Raw genomic sequence first — 15,529 nt, 5'->3', positions numbered from 1 at the left:
AATTCTGATCTATTTCGTAAAAGCTTAAAATCTTTTAGCTATCCAAGAAATCCAACTCTTCTCCGTAGGTTGGTAATCTATCGTAGGCTATATAGCATAGCTATCAAGATGGAATGCAATCCTGAGTCTTGAAAGTAATGAGAACACATGCTGTCAATTTCGCAATTTTAAAAATAGGTCACGATTATATTGTGGCCTTATAAAAAGAGCTATGATTATATTGTCGAAGTTACAGCAAATCTTATTTCGGTCACGCTCATGCTTAGGGGTAAGTCGACAGAGTTTCTACCGTAGTAGGCTATTAATTTACACTGCCTTCCGGTGTAGTAAGTGCAAATGATAAATATTGCAGAAATGGGGGTGTACAATGTAGGCTACATCGTCATATAGTTTATTACACAAATCGCGATCATATCTGAGTCATAGAAGTCGCAGGCAAAGAAAATGTAGTGAAGAAATATCTTCCAGGCAGAATTGGCACTGATTCCCGATCAGATGCTCTCGTACGTGGGAGGCGGTTGTCCGCGGCATTTATAAAAAAGGAATACTGCGCCATCCTGTGAAGATCGAAATAAGAGTAGGTTAAATATATTCCGTATGGGATATAGAGCTTATCAATATCGACGTTTTCGCAAACCTTGATTAGTCCCGGAAGACCTGTCCAAAAGTCTTTATTTGGTATAGCATCAATTCCGGTGGCGTTGTTAATCTTTTTCTGGTAAATAACACCGCCCACAAGATATACCACTATCGTGACAGAAAGTCTGAAATTGACAATAGCAGCCTTTTTTACTATAAAAGATACATACTTCAACTTTCATGATAACAGCCAAGAAAATTTTTGTGATCAATGACGGCTAAATTTGAGAATCATAAACTTTATGGATATCGCCGCCAACTAGTACCTATATAATCCTAATCTATATGTATACAATATGTATACAATGTAGCCAGAGGTGGTAAGTGACGAAGTACTTCTACTTTTTCGAAGTACTTAAGTAGTTTTCCTCTACTTGTGGTACTTACTCAAGTAAATCTGATTTACGCTACTTCTACTTCTACTTCGTAATATTTTGTGATCTACTTACTTACTTTTCGCTATTTTCAGTTTGTCAAGTAGAAGTAGTTTAATCCCCCAATAAGAAAGATAGCCTAAGGCAGTGGTTCCCAACCTGGGGGGCGCGCCCCCCTTGGGGGGGGAGGCGTGAAAGCTCGGAAGGAGGCGCGAAGAAACGGTCAACTGAAAATAAACGATCGTTTTGATAACTACTTACTTACTTGAGTAGATTCAAAGTCAGTCAATTCTACTTCTACTTTAAGTAGTTTTAGGTTGCCTAGGAAAGAAGTACTAGTACTCGTACTTGAGTAGATATTTTTCGTCGCTACTTCTACTTCTACTTGAGTAGCCTTCTTGACTACTTTGACCACCTGTGAATGTAGCCAGGGGTCACCAACCTTTTTGCAACCAAGAGCTACTTCTTGGGTACTGATTGAAACGGCGGGCTATACCATTCACTCCCGCCGCTTACCCGTACCAGTCTGAATTTCCGCTTCGACATTCATAGCACTGGGCAGGAATCACATTGCGGTAAGACTTCTAAGAGAGTCTTTTAAATCAAAACATCTCATTTCAACTATAGCTAGCGACTAAGATTCATGAATTACGTCGCGCCATGTTTGTATAAATCATACAACAACAGTCAACTCAAATTTTATAATAAATCATGTCACACTTTTTTTAGACTGGACATCATGTTATCTGTTTCTATATCAGTCAGCCGCCTGGCATTGCACGGTATCAACTAGTACGCTGTACTCTGGTATGTAACTTGACATTGCAACTCTGAGTGACTGTTCCAGATGTGCATTAGTGAGGCATGCTCTTTGTTTGTTTTTGATGAAGTCCCATGTCCCAAAAGGCTGATTCACAACGATAAGTTGAATCAAACACGCTTGCAACCTTCATAGCTGCTGCGCATACACCATTGTACTTTCAACGAGGTACCACAAATTTGCTGCAGCCTGGTGGGCTTTGAGGTGGAGGTCATTTTGCAGTATTACAATTTCAATCTCCAACTGTTGAGCATACAGAAATGACAGATTTCATTATACCGGACAGCAGCAACGATTACAGAAAGTTAGAAACATGGTATACTGCGTTGAGTGTAAAAGAAACAATTAGATGCTTCACAAAAGATGCAATACGTAATGGGCATACATACTACATAGATATTGAAAATCTGCTAGAACTTCACGGCTATCTGCAACCGAATAGTAGGCCTAATGTTGTTTATTACTTTGACATTGTCCTGGACGTCGAGCTTCCATAACGGACCCCCCCCCCCCGTCATTTCAAGAAGACCGTGGATGGCATTCCGCAATGTCGCCTGTATAGGCAGTGCGCCGTATCCTACGCCTTCGATATCTTGAGATTCTATTACATGTAATGTTGGTATATCACTAATTGTAATTGACAATTTTTGATATAATCATTTAAAGTGTTAAATTTCTTTAACAACTATGCGCATGAAATCAAGGGTCTATTTTGACGTAGTTAGTGTGACGTATAGCCATATCCAAAACAAACATGATCGGGATGGGAAGTAAGCTATGTAGGCCTACACTTGAACTTTTACGCAAGTGTTCTATTCATGTGTTCAGACTCCTTCCCTTTCCACTTCAACAACAATTTTGAAGCACAACTATACTCTTTACACATAAGTTAAATTGTGTCCGTAAAGTATAGTTCGAATAGATTTCATCGATATTTTCTGAGTGGAATTGTCACATCCACCGCCATATTTACTTTCTGTATAACGGTAGCAGAATAAATTTCAGAAGTTCAGCCTATTTGTGACGATGATATTCTCAAGCCTACATAAGTCGCGAATATATGTTTAGAGATTTTTCTAGCTGTCACTAGCGATGCACAAACCATAGTCTGCCCACATCGCTGTGATCTACAAAAGGCTCTGCTGAACAATTTTAAGACCTTTCGTTGTCCACTTCTACTTGACGTTGTTTGGGTAGCCTATGTCTTGATACTTGTGAATGAATCGAAATTCAATATGTTATTTCTATGTGCGCTGGTCAACAATGGCTGCTGCTCAACTGCTCTCAAACTATCGCTAATATTGCATTTACAATGACCTTATTTTATTCATTACTTTCTAATCGTTCCATGGTGCTGTCCGTTGTTGTTGTTTTTGCTATTCTTATTCCTATGTTTGTATTATTTTTTATTAGTTAATCTAAACTTTTGAGGGTATAATGACTTCTGTGATAAGATGCTCCTGATGGTCTGGGCCTGGGGCTTTTTGATGACTCTGTTATACCGAGCCTCCCGTCCACACCTTGCAGTGCCCGATGCATCAAATTCACATATATGTATCGTATTTCATAGCATTGTATTTAAAATTTGTTATTGATTTTCACGGTTGACAAATAACGATCGATTCTTTTTCTCTCTCTCCTTCTCTCTACTTTGACCATGCACCCGTATTGACATAAAAATACCACTTACAAAATGAGAAAGATCGAGCCTCCACTAAGGCCGGTATCTGTTGATGAACGTTTTCTAGGGCAGGCTCCCGCACCGCTAAGGGCGAATGCCTGTCAAAAATACACAGGGTTAATATGAACACCTCAATGCTACATTAAATTTTCGAGAAACTTACATAAGACTCCGAATCTAACGTACCCATAGCGGAAACGCGGTTAGGCTGGGATTCTTCACATATATAAGATCGAATTTACTTGACCTAATTTGAAATAGTACATACGTGAATCGTAATGAATAAGGCTTATTCACATGTTTGTTACTCACAAACCCATTACCGATGACTTGTACGATATGCTCAGATTTCCACCCGTAAGTTGAAATTGAGCTTGACTTTGCTGCCCGAAGTCAGTATACAAATTCCCGGAAGTAGTTTCTAAAACCTTATTAGAGGAAAATGGGTCACAAATCACAATCTCTATTTGCGACACTTTAGATATATGCGAAGAAAGACACATGATGATGATCTAATGCTAGACTTTTGTCACAAGGTAAACGAGATTCGCCATTTTCACGTAAAATTCAAGCCTAATTTCAACATATATAGGCCTATCTATGTATATAACATACCGCTAACCCAATATATGCACCGTCAGGAGATGTGAAACTAAAGCAGGGATTGTATGAGTACAACGTCCCTTCGTCTGGATCTTGTATATTTGTGAATCTAAAAATATCATTTGCAATTAGTGATTCAACAACCCGCAAAACAAAGTATGCAGCCCAGTGGCTCTTAACCTGTAATAAGTTGGGGAACACTTACGACAGGGGTGGCCAACCTTTTCGCTATTCACGGCCGCATTTTGAGTAGTCATGTAGCCTACGGCCGCATTCCAGGACATAATTCGTAATAAACAAACTAGATGCCAAATACTCAATTTAAACTGACCGTGTCCATTTTCGGTGAGCTCCAGACTTACCTATTTATTCATATCGGCTTACTGTAGGCTACGCAGCGAAATCGCGATTGGTCATGGAACAGAATCTTGATTTGGACATGGTGGCGCGAAGTGCGAAAAATTTTCAGATTCACAAATGAATTTTGTCATTAATATTCGTAGTTTCACATACTACTATCATTCATTTATCCTTTCTCAGCCAATGTGATCAGATTCCCCGGTAAAAATTTAGGGCAAGCTATAAATGATGATGAATCTACGGGTGGACCAATTGTAATAAGTCACTTTTGTATTTCTTGACCTCCCATCAGGATTGGCGGTATATTGGAAAGATAGCGAAATCACACAAACGCACCATAAATACATCTTTCTTTCTCAATGAGGACACGATAGTTGGTATTTATATATAGGGTGCATCATTTTTCGTTGCTGTTCACATCCGTACTGTGGTGCTCAGGTTGCAATCTACTACATTAAAATCGAAAATGAAGTCGCGTTGAATCGCGCGTAGCGAGAAGAAAATTTCAAGGTTGATCAAACCTCCTAAAAATTCGGCAGTGAATCCGTAAGATCAATTTTCATGTCGACGGCCGCCAACACATACTAATTGAAATACGTGTCCACGGCCGCACAAATTGCCTTCGACGGCCGCAGGTTGGCCACCCCTGACTTAAGCTAATCACCAAGTCTTGGGGAACCCCCAATTTTCGCGGAGTCAAGAAAAAATCCACCACATTGCACATCTAAGATCTAACTAGTAACTACACGTCCGATACATTATACTATAGATTACTGGTGCACATAACCTACTGAATGAACTGTGCATCAATAGAGTGTAAGAACAAAACCATTGAAATATGATTTTCATGCAAAACGAAAGCATTATAGTCCTAATGAATATGTATTGCAAATCAGTGTGATTTCTGATGTTCTCTTTCAGATACCAGTTCAGAAATAAGAGATTTCGAATTGGAAAGAGCCACATATTGTATGATCGAAACGCAACAGTATGATAGCCTACCAATTGTTTAACTGCAAACAAACTAATCCATATTGGATATAGAATCGGCATTTCAGAAGGAGGTGGTTTCGATTTCGAGCCCCAAGCCCCCCTACGTAGGCCACTGCAAAGTGCACACGACATAGTACCACAATCGTCACAATTCACCTACTGATCGGATCTAATTGCCCGAAACCATTGATGGCCAAGACAGGCGACGGGCGGAGGGGTACCCCTTATTAGACTGACTCAGGGAAACCTTGGTGCTCCCGGTAACACCAGTTAAAAACCACTTATATAGTCTATGCATCACACTTGTAAATGCGGACTCGCTATAATATGGCCTAAAATTCACATTTCTGCGTTCAAAACAGTTGATGACACTTTGAGGACAATAGCAAACATGCTATACTTACAAAGGCGCATTTTGGTTATTTCCGAAACGCAAATCCACTAGTCCAGTGGTTCTTAACCTTTTTTCTTCCAGCGCCCCCTTTCAAACATTATCGTGCTCCAGCGCCCCCCTCCCAACTTCATATTGTAAGGAATGTAATAAAGACAATGAGTAAGAGGGAGGACCGTAACAGCACTTCGTCAACCCCCCTAAAAACGATTGCCTTGTGCACCCATAGCGTGATAAACTGAACCTCTGAGGGCTTCGCCCCCACGAACCCCATATCGTGATTTTGATGGTCAGCAAAGTTTGTGTGGCCTGGTCACCCTAGGTACCAAAATTTTCTATAATGCATGAATGAATAGGTGGTAATTACATATATAAGTCGCTATAAACTTTTTATCCTCTCAGCCCACGTAATCAGATTTACTAGTAGCACTGAGTGAGCTGTTGTATAGGAAAATAAAGGGCACGTAATTAATAATTAGGCATATTCGGGCGTGCCCGCAGGTACAATTATTCGTTACCAGGGCCGTAACAGCACTTCGTCAGCCCCCCTCCAAACAAAAAACGTACGTCCAGGGCTCCCATGGGGTGATAAACCAAACTTCCGGGGGACATCACTCCCATATTTCCATTAGGCTGTCCGCTATTTGCTGATATCCTATTAGGTATCTACATTGGGTGTCCATTTACTGAGACAGCTATTCTCGCCTAGTCGCGCCAACCGCGAAAAATTTCACTAATTAATGATTAAATTGGTCAATATCATCGGGAATTGCATGTAAATTGAGATCAATTTTTATCCTCTCTCTGCTCACGTAAACACATTTACTGGTAGAGCTGAGTGAGGTGCAATGTTCCCTCTGTGCTCCCTCTGCGCACGTGCGCAGTGCTGACACGGTCTCTGCGCACAGAAAATCTACGTTGCCCGCAACAAATCCGAAGTTATTACCTTTTTTAGGCGTTACGCACTGTTGTCCAAGGGTCATCGCATTGAGTTGTTGAGTGTGCGCAGACTCATCAAAACTTAAAGCGAACATTGTGCGGTTTCTTGGAAACTGTAAGTCCCGTTACTAATAATTAAACATATTCGGGTGGGCGAACCCGTTGGTATGACTTCGTTGCATGATGTTATTTCATGACCCCCTGTCTGCAATATCAAAAAATATAGAATCGCTCAACGGGGATATCGCCCAATCGTACTAAACTAAAAGACGCACACGATTTCAGATTGGTATTTCTTCACTGACATATAATTTTTCCCTGCCAGATGGAATTCGTCTTCTAGGGTTCAGATTGCCAAGACAGGAACATTCGGTGTCAGTCATTTAGGCGCCCATGGACAAATAAACCCATATGTATTTTGAAGGCTATATGTAACGAAGTTTTCGGTATTAATTTGCTCTGAATACTCATTAAGGATATGTCCTATCACCACATCATCTACTGCGAAGCCATTTTTCTCCAGCGCCCCCCATACCGCCCCCCTGAGCCCAGCGCCCCCCATATCGCCCCCTGAGCGCTTCCGCCCCCCTTCAAAATCGCCAGCGCCCCCTGGGGGGCGCTGGGGGCAAGGTTAAGAACCACTGCACTAGTCCATTTCCGTTAATCAGGTCGCATTGACATGGATCAGTGTCTGAGTCTTTACAAACAGTTTGACCCCTGCATGATGCGCAAATCATCAACACATCGACGACAGCATGTAAGACCAGCTCAAATCTGACCATATCTTCAGTCCAGCTCAGTTACGTTTACTAATTTAATAAACTGATTAGAATAAAGCAGGGCTAGCGGTTGAACTCCCTCCTCGGCACTTCAACCTGATCACTGTTTGACCCGATCACTGCAGTTATGTGGTCTGTGTATATTGAGTAGTCAATTGCGAAGCAGAGTAAATAACGCCTCGTAGTGCAAGCAAAGTCAACAAGTAAAATAACATACGCGAAGGAAAATATGATTATTGAACAATGAGCAATCGCATGACACAAATCGTGTTTATTATATTTATGATGCACCCTATGTAGGGTTGCACTTAAAATAAATTGTGTTTTAGACAAAGTGTTAACAATGTCTTTTTAATAAAATCTTGTTTTTTTTTAAAGTTGTGTTATTATGCCATATATAATTGTGCACATATTTCCAAAAAAACACGTGGTATGAGCCGACGGACGATTGGCACCCGATATAGACGAAGTATACGTTATAAATAACAATAATAAAAACACGTTTGTTTTAGATTGATTTTTTGTTTTAAATGCAACACCCCACACAGGACGGGTCCAAATCTCTTATTGGACGGGCAGCGGCGTTTTGCATACCGACCCTCACAATGGGCCGAACTTTTCGACCGATATACACGCGAAGGTATAGCAATAAAATCAACCATTCTATGTTTCTATCTATTCTGAAATGAAAAAGACTTGTAAAAATGTCGAGATATTATTTCGAGAAAGCGTAGAACTGTATTAAGCCGTTTATCATAGTACACGTGATGAGTATATAGGCCTACGTCCGATTGGCGAAATTCAGTGTCCGAATAAATCCGCCTATGGCTAATTTCAAATTCCGAGTCATGCTAATTTTTCGCATTTCAGTGGCAAAATCCTGCTAAAATAATCTTTTAGATAAAATTCAAGCTCCAGAATCTGTCTATGACCAATGAGATATAGCCTAGTAGCCTATATCATCGCGGTGGGATCGGAGTATATCATTTTACACATTTTGAGAGAATTAAGTTTTCGTAAAGTTTTCATATTTATTTCGCCATATCTTGGCCACGGTAAACTTTGACAACATCAGCATGTGGCAGAAAGAAGACAATTTTACACAAACTTGATGTTCTCACAATTTTGAAAATGGAACTCAAAATTTGAAAAAATGGACATAAGCTACTTTGATTCCACAGCGACGATATACAATGTGTCCGGCTATCCGACAGTCGTCGAGCATGTCCAGATTGTCCACATTCAAATCGAAATACAAGCAATTTTTACTGAATCAATAATGTAAGCCCTCAAGATTACCCGACCACGACCTGACATATCGACCTCGTCTACCGAAACATGCACCATTCATTTTGTCGCTTACTTTTATGCTATCTTTTCTTTTTTCCAGTGTGCATTGTGCAATGTGCATGCCTTATTTACATGCCGTAAGCCAATGTGGGTGTCTGACCGAAAGGCTACTCCGAGTCGTTTCGGCACCCTGCTATATTTTCATTCTCGAAATCTTGTGGTGCATTGACTTGATAAATATTTTGATAAAATGATGATGATGTCCGTCTAAGTTAAAAATCGATGAAATCAGATGATCCTGAATCGGACCGTGATCACATCACCTATAGGCTCAGGTGGGTGTCTGATTTCAAAGACTATTCCAATTCGTTTCAATGTATGCAATCACAGTGGCAGTGGCCGAACAGTACTGTGATATCTGAGAAGCGAAATGTGGGATGTAGCATTTTTCTCGACCTAAAAAAAGCGTTTGACTGCGTAGATCATAAAATTCTCATCTCGAAATTGGCGCGTTACGGACTTCGGGGCCCACAACTTGAGCTCATGAAAAGTTACCTCACTGGACGCCAACAAATGGTTACGATCTCAGACACCTTGTCCTCTCCTCACCCGGTGACCTGTGGTGTGCCCCAGGGCTCAGTACTTGGACCGGTCCTTTTCACCTTATATGTCAACGACATTTTTGAAACCTCCTCATTGAACACCACACTGTTCGCTGATGATACTCACCTCCTCTCTTCCGCATTTTCGACGGCAGAGCTGGATGCCCTGACTGGTGACCAAATGCCCAAAGTCCATGAGTGGACGGCCCAGAACAACCTTTGCATAAACGCCTCGAAATCGCAATTGCTGACAGTCAATTCAAAAAATAACCTAACCGTTAATATCGCAGCCCAGCAAACACAAAACCGTAAAAGGATCATCCGGGATCATCTCGATTAGGTTCTGATTTTCTAAGTGTCGAGGGAATGTCTAAAATACGTAGTAGGATGGTCTTGTGGTTATATTCAATCAGAATAAATTCATACTCGGTGTTGTTCCATCTCATGCATTAGGCTTCGTTATATCCGGTAGTTAACCTAATAATGCAAATTTTCTATCTCTCGCGGGTACGACTAAAATACGTAGAAAGGATGACTTTGTCGGTACATTCAATCACGATGAATTCTATCCGGTTTTGTTCGATCTCATGCGGTAGCTTCGTTCTATCCATTAGAAAACAATGTTCTCCCTTCGTTTTATTGCGTGAGGATGTCACCGGTGTTGTATATTCGTGTTGTTGCTCTAAGGTCGAATAGCTTTGTTTTCCTCTGATATATATGATCTTCATTATATATATATTCGCTCTTTCGGTAATCTCGCATGTTCAACGAGTATGGTTAATAGTTTTATTCAGAGAATAACTAAATAAGTGATATGTTGTACGTTTAGGAATATGATTATCGATGCGTGACTTCTAGAATATTTCGGCGATTCAAATTTTACGTCATCGCGATGCCATACAAAGATTTGAAGCGCAACAGGTCGCAGCCAGGCATAGTTCGCTCTTTCTGTATGGTAAATGCCGTAAATATATAGGAATTGTGACTGACTGAGGTAGCGGGTTAAAGGTATATATGCAGTAGCATATAGCTTATGGGGTATTTCGAATTGCCTGTAGTATATGACGCCTAGAGCTGTTTGACTTTCTGCAAAACAGGTGTAGACAACTATAGAAAAGTTTCAGCTTTTCCAGGTTAGAATTAGAGCTAAACCGTTTTTCCAAATTAGATTACAATTATATTGCTGGCATTTCGCTCTAATTTAGTGAAATTAGACCACTATAATTCGCTTCAAACATCTGAATTACCGGTACCTATACCTACGGTATATCATAATATTTATGCTTGAATTTTCTAGGTATATAAGTCATATAGATACATTCCTGTAGAACACTGATTCATGATTTTATAAAAGTTGGTGCAAGAATGGAAATTTTCAACTTGATGTTGATTAATGGAGCAAAATTTGATATTTGAGTGCAATTATACCTCGAATCCAGTGACAAGATTATTAATCGTTGAAACCAAACGCAGCTTGATTATGTTGGCCAGAGAATTTGGCTAGCCAGACCATATTGATGGAATATGGTCACAGTAAGATAATATTTTGGGCTATTTTACATGAACTTTCCAACATTTGATTTGATATGTCCACTAAAACAGTTGTTATTCTGCTTTCGAATAAGACCTTAATTGCTGGTTTCAATGGTAACTGTGTTTGTCAAAGGCTGCAAAGGTAATTTCTTTTCCTTGTTAGATGTTTATTTGTTTGTTTGTGGTGTTCATGGTGGTGGTTCGACTACACTGGTCATTTTACACCAGGCCGGTTCTTATTATTATTATTCCGTATCTGCCCGATTACCAGTGAACTCGGCACTTGGTGAATTCGGCCGCACAAACTCGGCACTTGGTGAATTCGGCCGTGGTAGATCTCGTAGCGGTACCGGTCACCATGATTGGTTACTGGAATGTTTGCCGGTGAACTTGGCACTTTGAGTGGTTGTCAATGTTGTACGGCGGTCAGGGCATGCGTAGATCACACAGTCACGGCGTGATTAGATCACAGATTGCGTAATTGCGGGAAATAACGCGACGCTCTTCACTTGGTGAACTCGGCCCTTGGAGGAATTGGCACTAGAACACCTTCGCATTAGAAATGCATTTAGTATGAATGAACAGTATCAAAAAGGAAATTTAAACGTGTCGTGGCTCGTGGTAGATCTCGTAATCTTGGGATCCTTCAACCGTGTTATCGAGACACCCTAATCCCAGAGTGGAATCGTCTCTCCAAAGGCAAAAAATAATTTATTTTGACGTGATCATGCGAAACATTTGTTGATGAGGAACACTGGCTTGTCGTGATCGATAAACGAAGAAGCGCCGCTTGATGTTCCACAGTTTTGATCTCACATTCAACGCCAAGATCCATCTTCTCAAAACTTACACGACACAGGCCCGTGACTCACGCCATCGATTCCAAGCAGACCGCGCGTGGTCGGTATATGAGCGCTGTGTTATTTCCCGTGGCTACGCAATCCGTGATCTAATCACGCCGTGACTGCGCGATCTACGGATGCCCTGACCTCCTTACAAGATTGACGAATCACTTGATAATACTATTATTAGTTTGATAATTCATATTAATAGCTGTAAATACACTTCATTTCAAAATTTCCCGAGGGCCGAATTCACCAAGTGCCGAGTTTGTGCGGCCGAATTCACCAAGTGCCGGGTGCATCGGCAACCATCTGCCCACTTACAGCACGGCCCACTCCTAGGCTTTTTAAGACATGGCTATGCGAATCAGATGGCGAGGAGGAGCCTAGATAAACGGCCAACACTTTGGTAGGAATTATGGAGTCGACGTGTCACGCTCGAACCCGCAATTCATTGGTGTTTAGCTATAATGGAACGTACCACTACGTTTCCTCGCCATACCTTGTAAAATGAGACCGTAGCATTTGGCATTTCGTGTGGCAATTGACTTTTGTGTGGAAAATTGTGTTCGTTTTAGAACTTATCCGAAACTTTTATTCCGCCATAGATTGTATATGATAAAACAATATCGGAATTGATCCTAGAAGAATTCCAAAGCAACTCACCACAAAGGAGGATTTAAAGAAGTTTGATGGAAAATTGAATGAAAGCAAAAGCCTTTGCAAGAGATGTGGTATGTTGAATCTGTTTTGGTATTTTTAAATAGGCCTACTTTGTTGTGCCGATAGCAGACAGTATATATAAACGTAAGATGTGGAAGCTATCAAGGTGTTTTTAGAAATTCAGTCAGTCAAAGTGGACGATCGTATTGCTTGGATTATATTTAGGCTTATTTTAGCATCTTTGAGATGCAACTCTAAACGTGGACGGTCATGAACAGTAGGGCTCTTCAAAAATGACTTTTTTTCTCGAATCGTACTGGCTACTTGATAAAATTGTTAGGTTACCTAATTTAAGCCTACAAACAAAATATGGTTCAAATCCAGCCAGTATCCGCTTTGCTACAAGAGAAGAAAGTTCCTATTTATTATATAAAAATGAATAATAAAAAATTTGAAGATTTTCTGTTAACCCCATGAAAGTGTTAGGCTGTCTATAGAAACGATGCTCACCAAATTTGGTTCAATTCCAACCAGTTGAAGCGGAGTTATTGCTGTCGAAAAATTTGGATTTTAATAAAATAGTACTTACGGTGAGCACAACTTTAATAAGTAAACAAAGAATCGGTCACCGTAAATACTATTTTATTCAAATCCAAATTTTTCGACGGCAATATCTCCGCTTCCACTGGTTGGAATTGAACCAAATTTGGTGAGCATCGTTTCTATAGACAGCCTAACACTTTCATGGGGTGAACAGAAAATTTTCAAATTTTTATTACCTATTTATTTTTATATAATAAATAGAAACTTTCTTCTCCTGTAGCAAAGCGGTTACTGGCTGGAATTGAACCAAATTTTGTGTTTAGGCTTAAATTAGGTAACCTAACAATATTATCAAGCAGCCAGAACGATTTGAGAAAAAAAGTCATATTTTAAGAGCCCTAATGTCCATGTGAGAGAAACGTTTTAGGGTAGGCCTACTCATATGTCTCGCAGCGTTCTCTACATAATTGTCAATTGCGATACAAACTGTTTGCTTGTATTGGTAAAGCCATCCAACTTCGAATTGTAAAATGTTGGGAGTCTTGATATAAAATTTTTGAAAGGTGCACTTTGAGAAGATTTCGGAATATGTCAAATTATACAAAAATTTAGCAAATTCTTTGACATATTTCATCTATTTGGGACTCGATCAACGTAAAAGAATTGGTAATCATTTTATACAATGTATTGTATTTGTAGTTGAAGTATAGTAATAGTTCTTATGGTTACCGCACTTGTAACGATTCACGGCCATAACTGGAATAATTAGAATGATGTAACTTTCAAATTGTCATGCATTTTGCAACCACATTGTTCTCAATTTTCAAGGTGCTGACCATTCGAGGAAGAATCACCCACCGGTAATTCACGATCCGTAAACGCGGCCGACTGTTTCTCTCCTCAAGCGGAAGCGACAGAGAAGAGGAACGAAGAGAAAAAGGGAGCAGAAATAGCAAGAGTGTGACAAGTCGCGTCCGTTCGCTTTAATGCGTATTTCCATCCGCGAAGTAGTAGGTGGGAAAACTAATGGGTGTTTGGTCAGGGCTTATATAAGGTTGACTCCAGCGCTGTATTTGCTTAATGTTGCTATGAAATAGGGGTGGTGTCATTTGGTATCAATATTGACTATTGAAAGACCATTTGTTAGTGGTCATGGATTTGTTCGGCCAGTATGCAGTAATTTCTGATGGTCACTTCCCGGGCTTCTGTTCTCTAACCCCTCATGATTGTTATTCTGCTTCTAGTAAGACTGTCGATTCTAATGTTTTATCGTATCATTTGTCGGAGGTTTCGCTCGCTTTATTTACAACGTTTTGCTCTCTGCTAGGTCAATTACTGGCTGAGTATCACTACAGCCTAAGAAACTGCACTAATTCTCATTTTAATGTCTTGCTGGTTATCTTGCTGTCAATTCTAATAATTTATTAATGTCTATACCAGTGCCGCCACTCAAATGTTTTGTTCTCTGTACACAATATTGTTAGGTCTTCAGCTTTCCAGGCAGAGCATCATTCCACTTTCTAGACTTGAGTATATATCTCTCCAACTAGCTGCCAAATAACTGATTCATTTGGATTATTGAATTGATCATTTTGGACAGAATGTGAAGAAATTTTAGTCAAGAATTCTTTTTGTGTTAGTGGCTGTTTTCAAAGAGTGCTGAAGTAGTCATCGTTGATCTTGATAATCAAGTAGAAGTGACGATTGAAGTCAGTTCTCTAGTCATATAATATTAAAAAATATAGTAATAAAACTTGAAAACTTTAGTGAAAATAGTTCAGAATCGAATCCATTTTAGTAAGTATGGGCGAAAAAAATGTAGGAGTCATTCGTTAGTCGCTACCTCTGCCATTTTCGCAGTACGAATGTCTTAGCTATTAATCATCATTTTCATTTTATTTCTGCAGGGTGTTGATAAAAAAAAGGCCGCATGCTGGTTATTTAACTGGCTCATCAGAAGATGAAACCTGATGATAAGGACTGTTTTCACTTTCTTTCTAAAGACATTCGTTTGTTTGTTCGTTTTATTTTTTACAACGGCATTATTGCCAATTCGTTTGAAATTAAATTATCACAAATGTGATTAATATGTAGTAAATAATGTGGTGTGTGTACGCAGCCGTGATCAGGTTAAGCCCATAGTGGTAGAAAACAGGTTATTATATCAGGATCTTCTTCTTCTAACGTAGGATCTACATTCTACTCACCATGTTTAAAGGCTGTAGCATCTGCATAATATTTACATTATTGAAGGACATGGAAAAGACGTTGAATTGAGTCGACACAAAATCCCCCTTTCTACGACCTGCCGAGATCTAATATCTACTATATCGGCTCGGCTTTTCTACATCTTTGGTCTGTACTGTGTTTGCTGGGAGGTCAGCCCGTTTCCAACACAGATAATGCCAAATATCTCGGAGTTTTACTGGACTCGAACATGTCCTGGAAGAGTCATATTCAGTCCCTAGAAACTAAAT

At 39.9% G+C, this 15,529-nt stretch overlaps 1 protein-coding gene and 1 long non-coding RNA gene across 2 annotated transcripts; one reads left to right on the top strand and one right to left on the bottom strand.

Moving 5' to 3' along the window:
* Positions 1 to 389: 389 nt before the first annotated feature.
* Positions 390 to 5,919, bottom strand: LOC145449483 (cln5-like protein 1). Its single transcript, XM_080327847.1, has 7 exons — positions 5,875 to 5,919; positions 4,130 to 4,226; positions 3,827 to 3,942; positions 3,678 to 3,761; positions 3,524 to 3,612; positions 638 to 764; positions 390 to 557 (listed from the first exon to the last, which is right to left on the bottom strand). Exons 4-7 carry the CDS (start codon positions 3,702 to 3,704, stop codon positions 492 to 494), a joined length of 309 nt encoding a protein of 102 aa, XP_080183973.1. The 5' UTR covers positions 3,705 to 3,761; positions 3,827 to 3,942; positions 4,130 to 4,226; positions 5,875 to 5,919; the 3' UTR covers positions 390 to 491.
* Positions 5,920 to 10,371: 4,452 nt separating this feature from the next.
* LOC145450664 (uncharacterized) lies at positions 10,372 to 15,332 on the top strand. Its single transcript, XR_013918560.1, has 3 exons — positions 10,372 to 12,580; positions 13,881 to 14,066; positions 14,960 to 15,332. It is a non-coding gene; the product is annotated as an uncharacterized LOC145450664 (long non-coding RNA).
* Positions 15,333 to 15,529: the final 197 nt, after the last annotated feature.

The sequence above is a fragment of the Botryllus schlosseri genome, chromosome 11 (assembly GCF_051294905.1).
Source record: "Botryllus schlosseri isolate E-star chromosome 11, Bs_hap1, whole genome shotgun sequence".
Classification (NCBI taxonomy): domain Eukaryota; kingdom Metazoa; phylum Chordata; class Ascidiacea; order Stolidobranchia; family Styelidae; genus Botryllus; species Botryllus schlosseri.
This window is presented reverse-complemented; position numbering and strand designations above follow the sequence as displayed.

Bases quoted from the DNA above. Each gene is read 5' to 3' on its own strand.
- LOC145449483 (XM_080327847.1), bottom strand. From the start codon at position 3,704: ATGGGTACGTTAGATTCGGAGTCTTAT. The intron at 3,613-3,677 runs GTAAGTTTCTCG...TATTTTTGACAG, and splicing joins CGTTAGATTCGGAGTCTTAT to GCATTCGCCCTTAGCGGTGC. The intron at 765-3,523 runs GTAAGTGGTATT...TGTCAATTTCAG, and splicing joins GGCTCGATCTTTCTCATTTT to ACTTTCTGTCACGATAGTGG.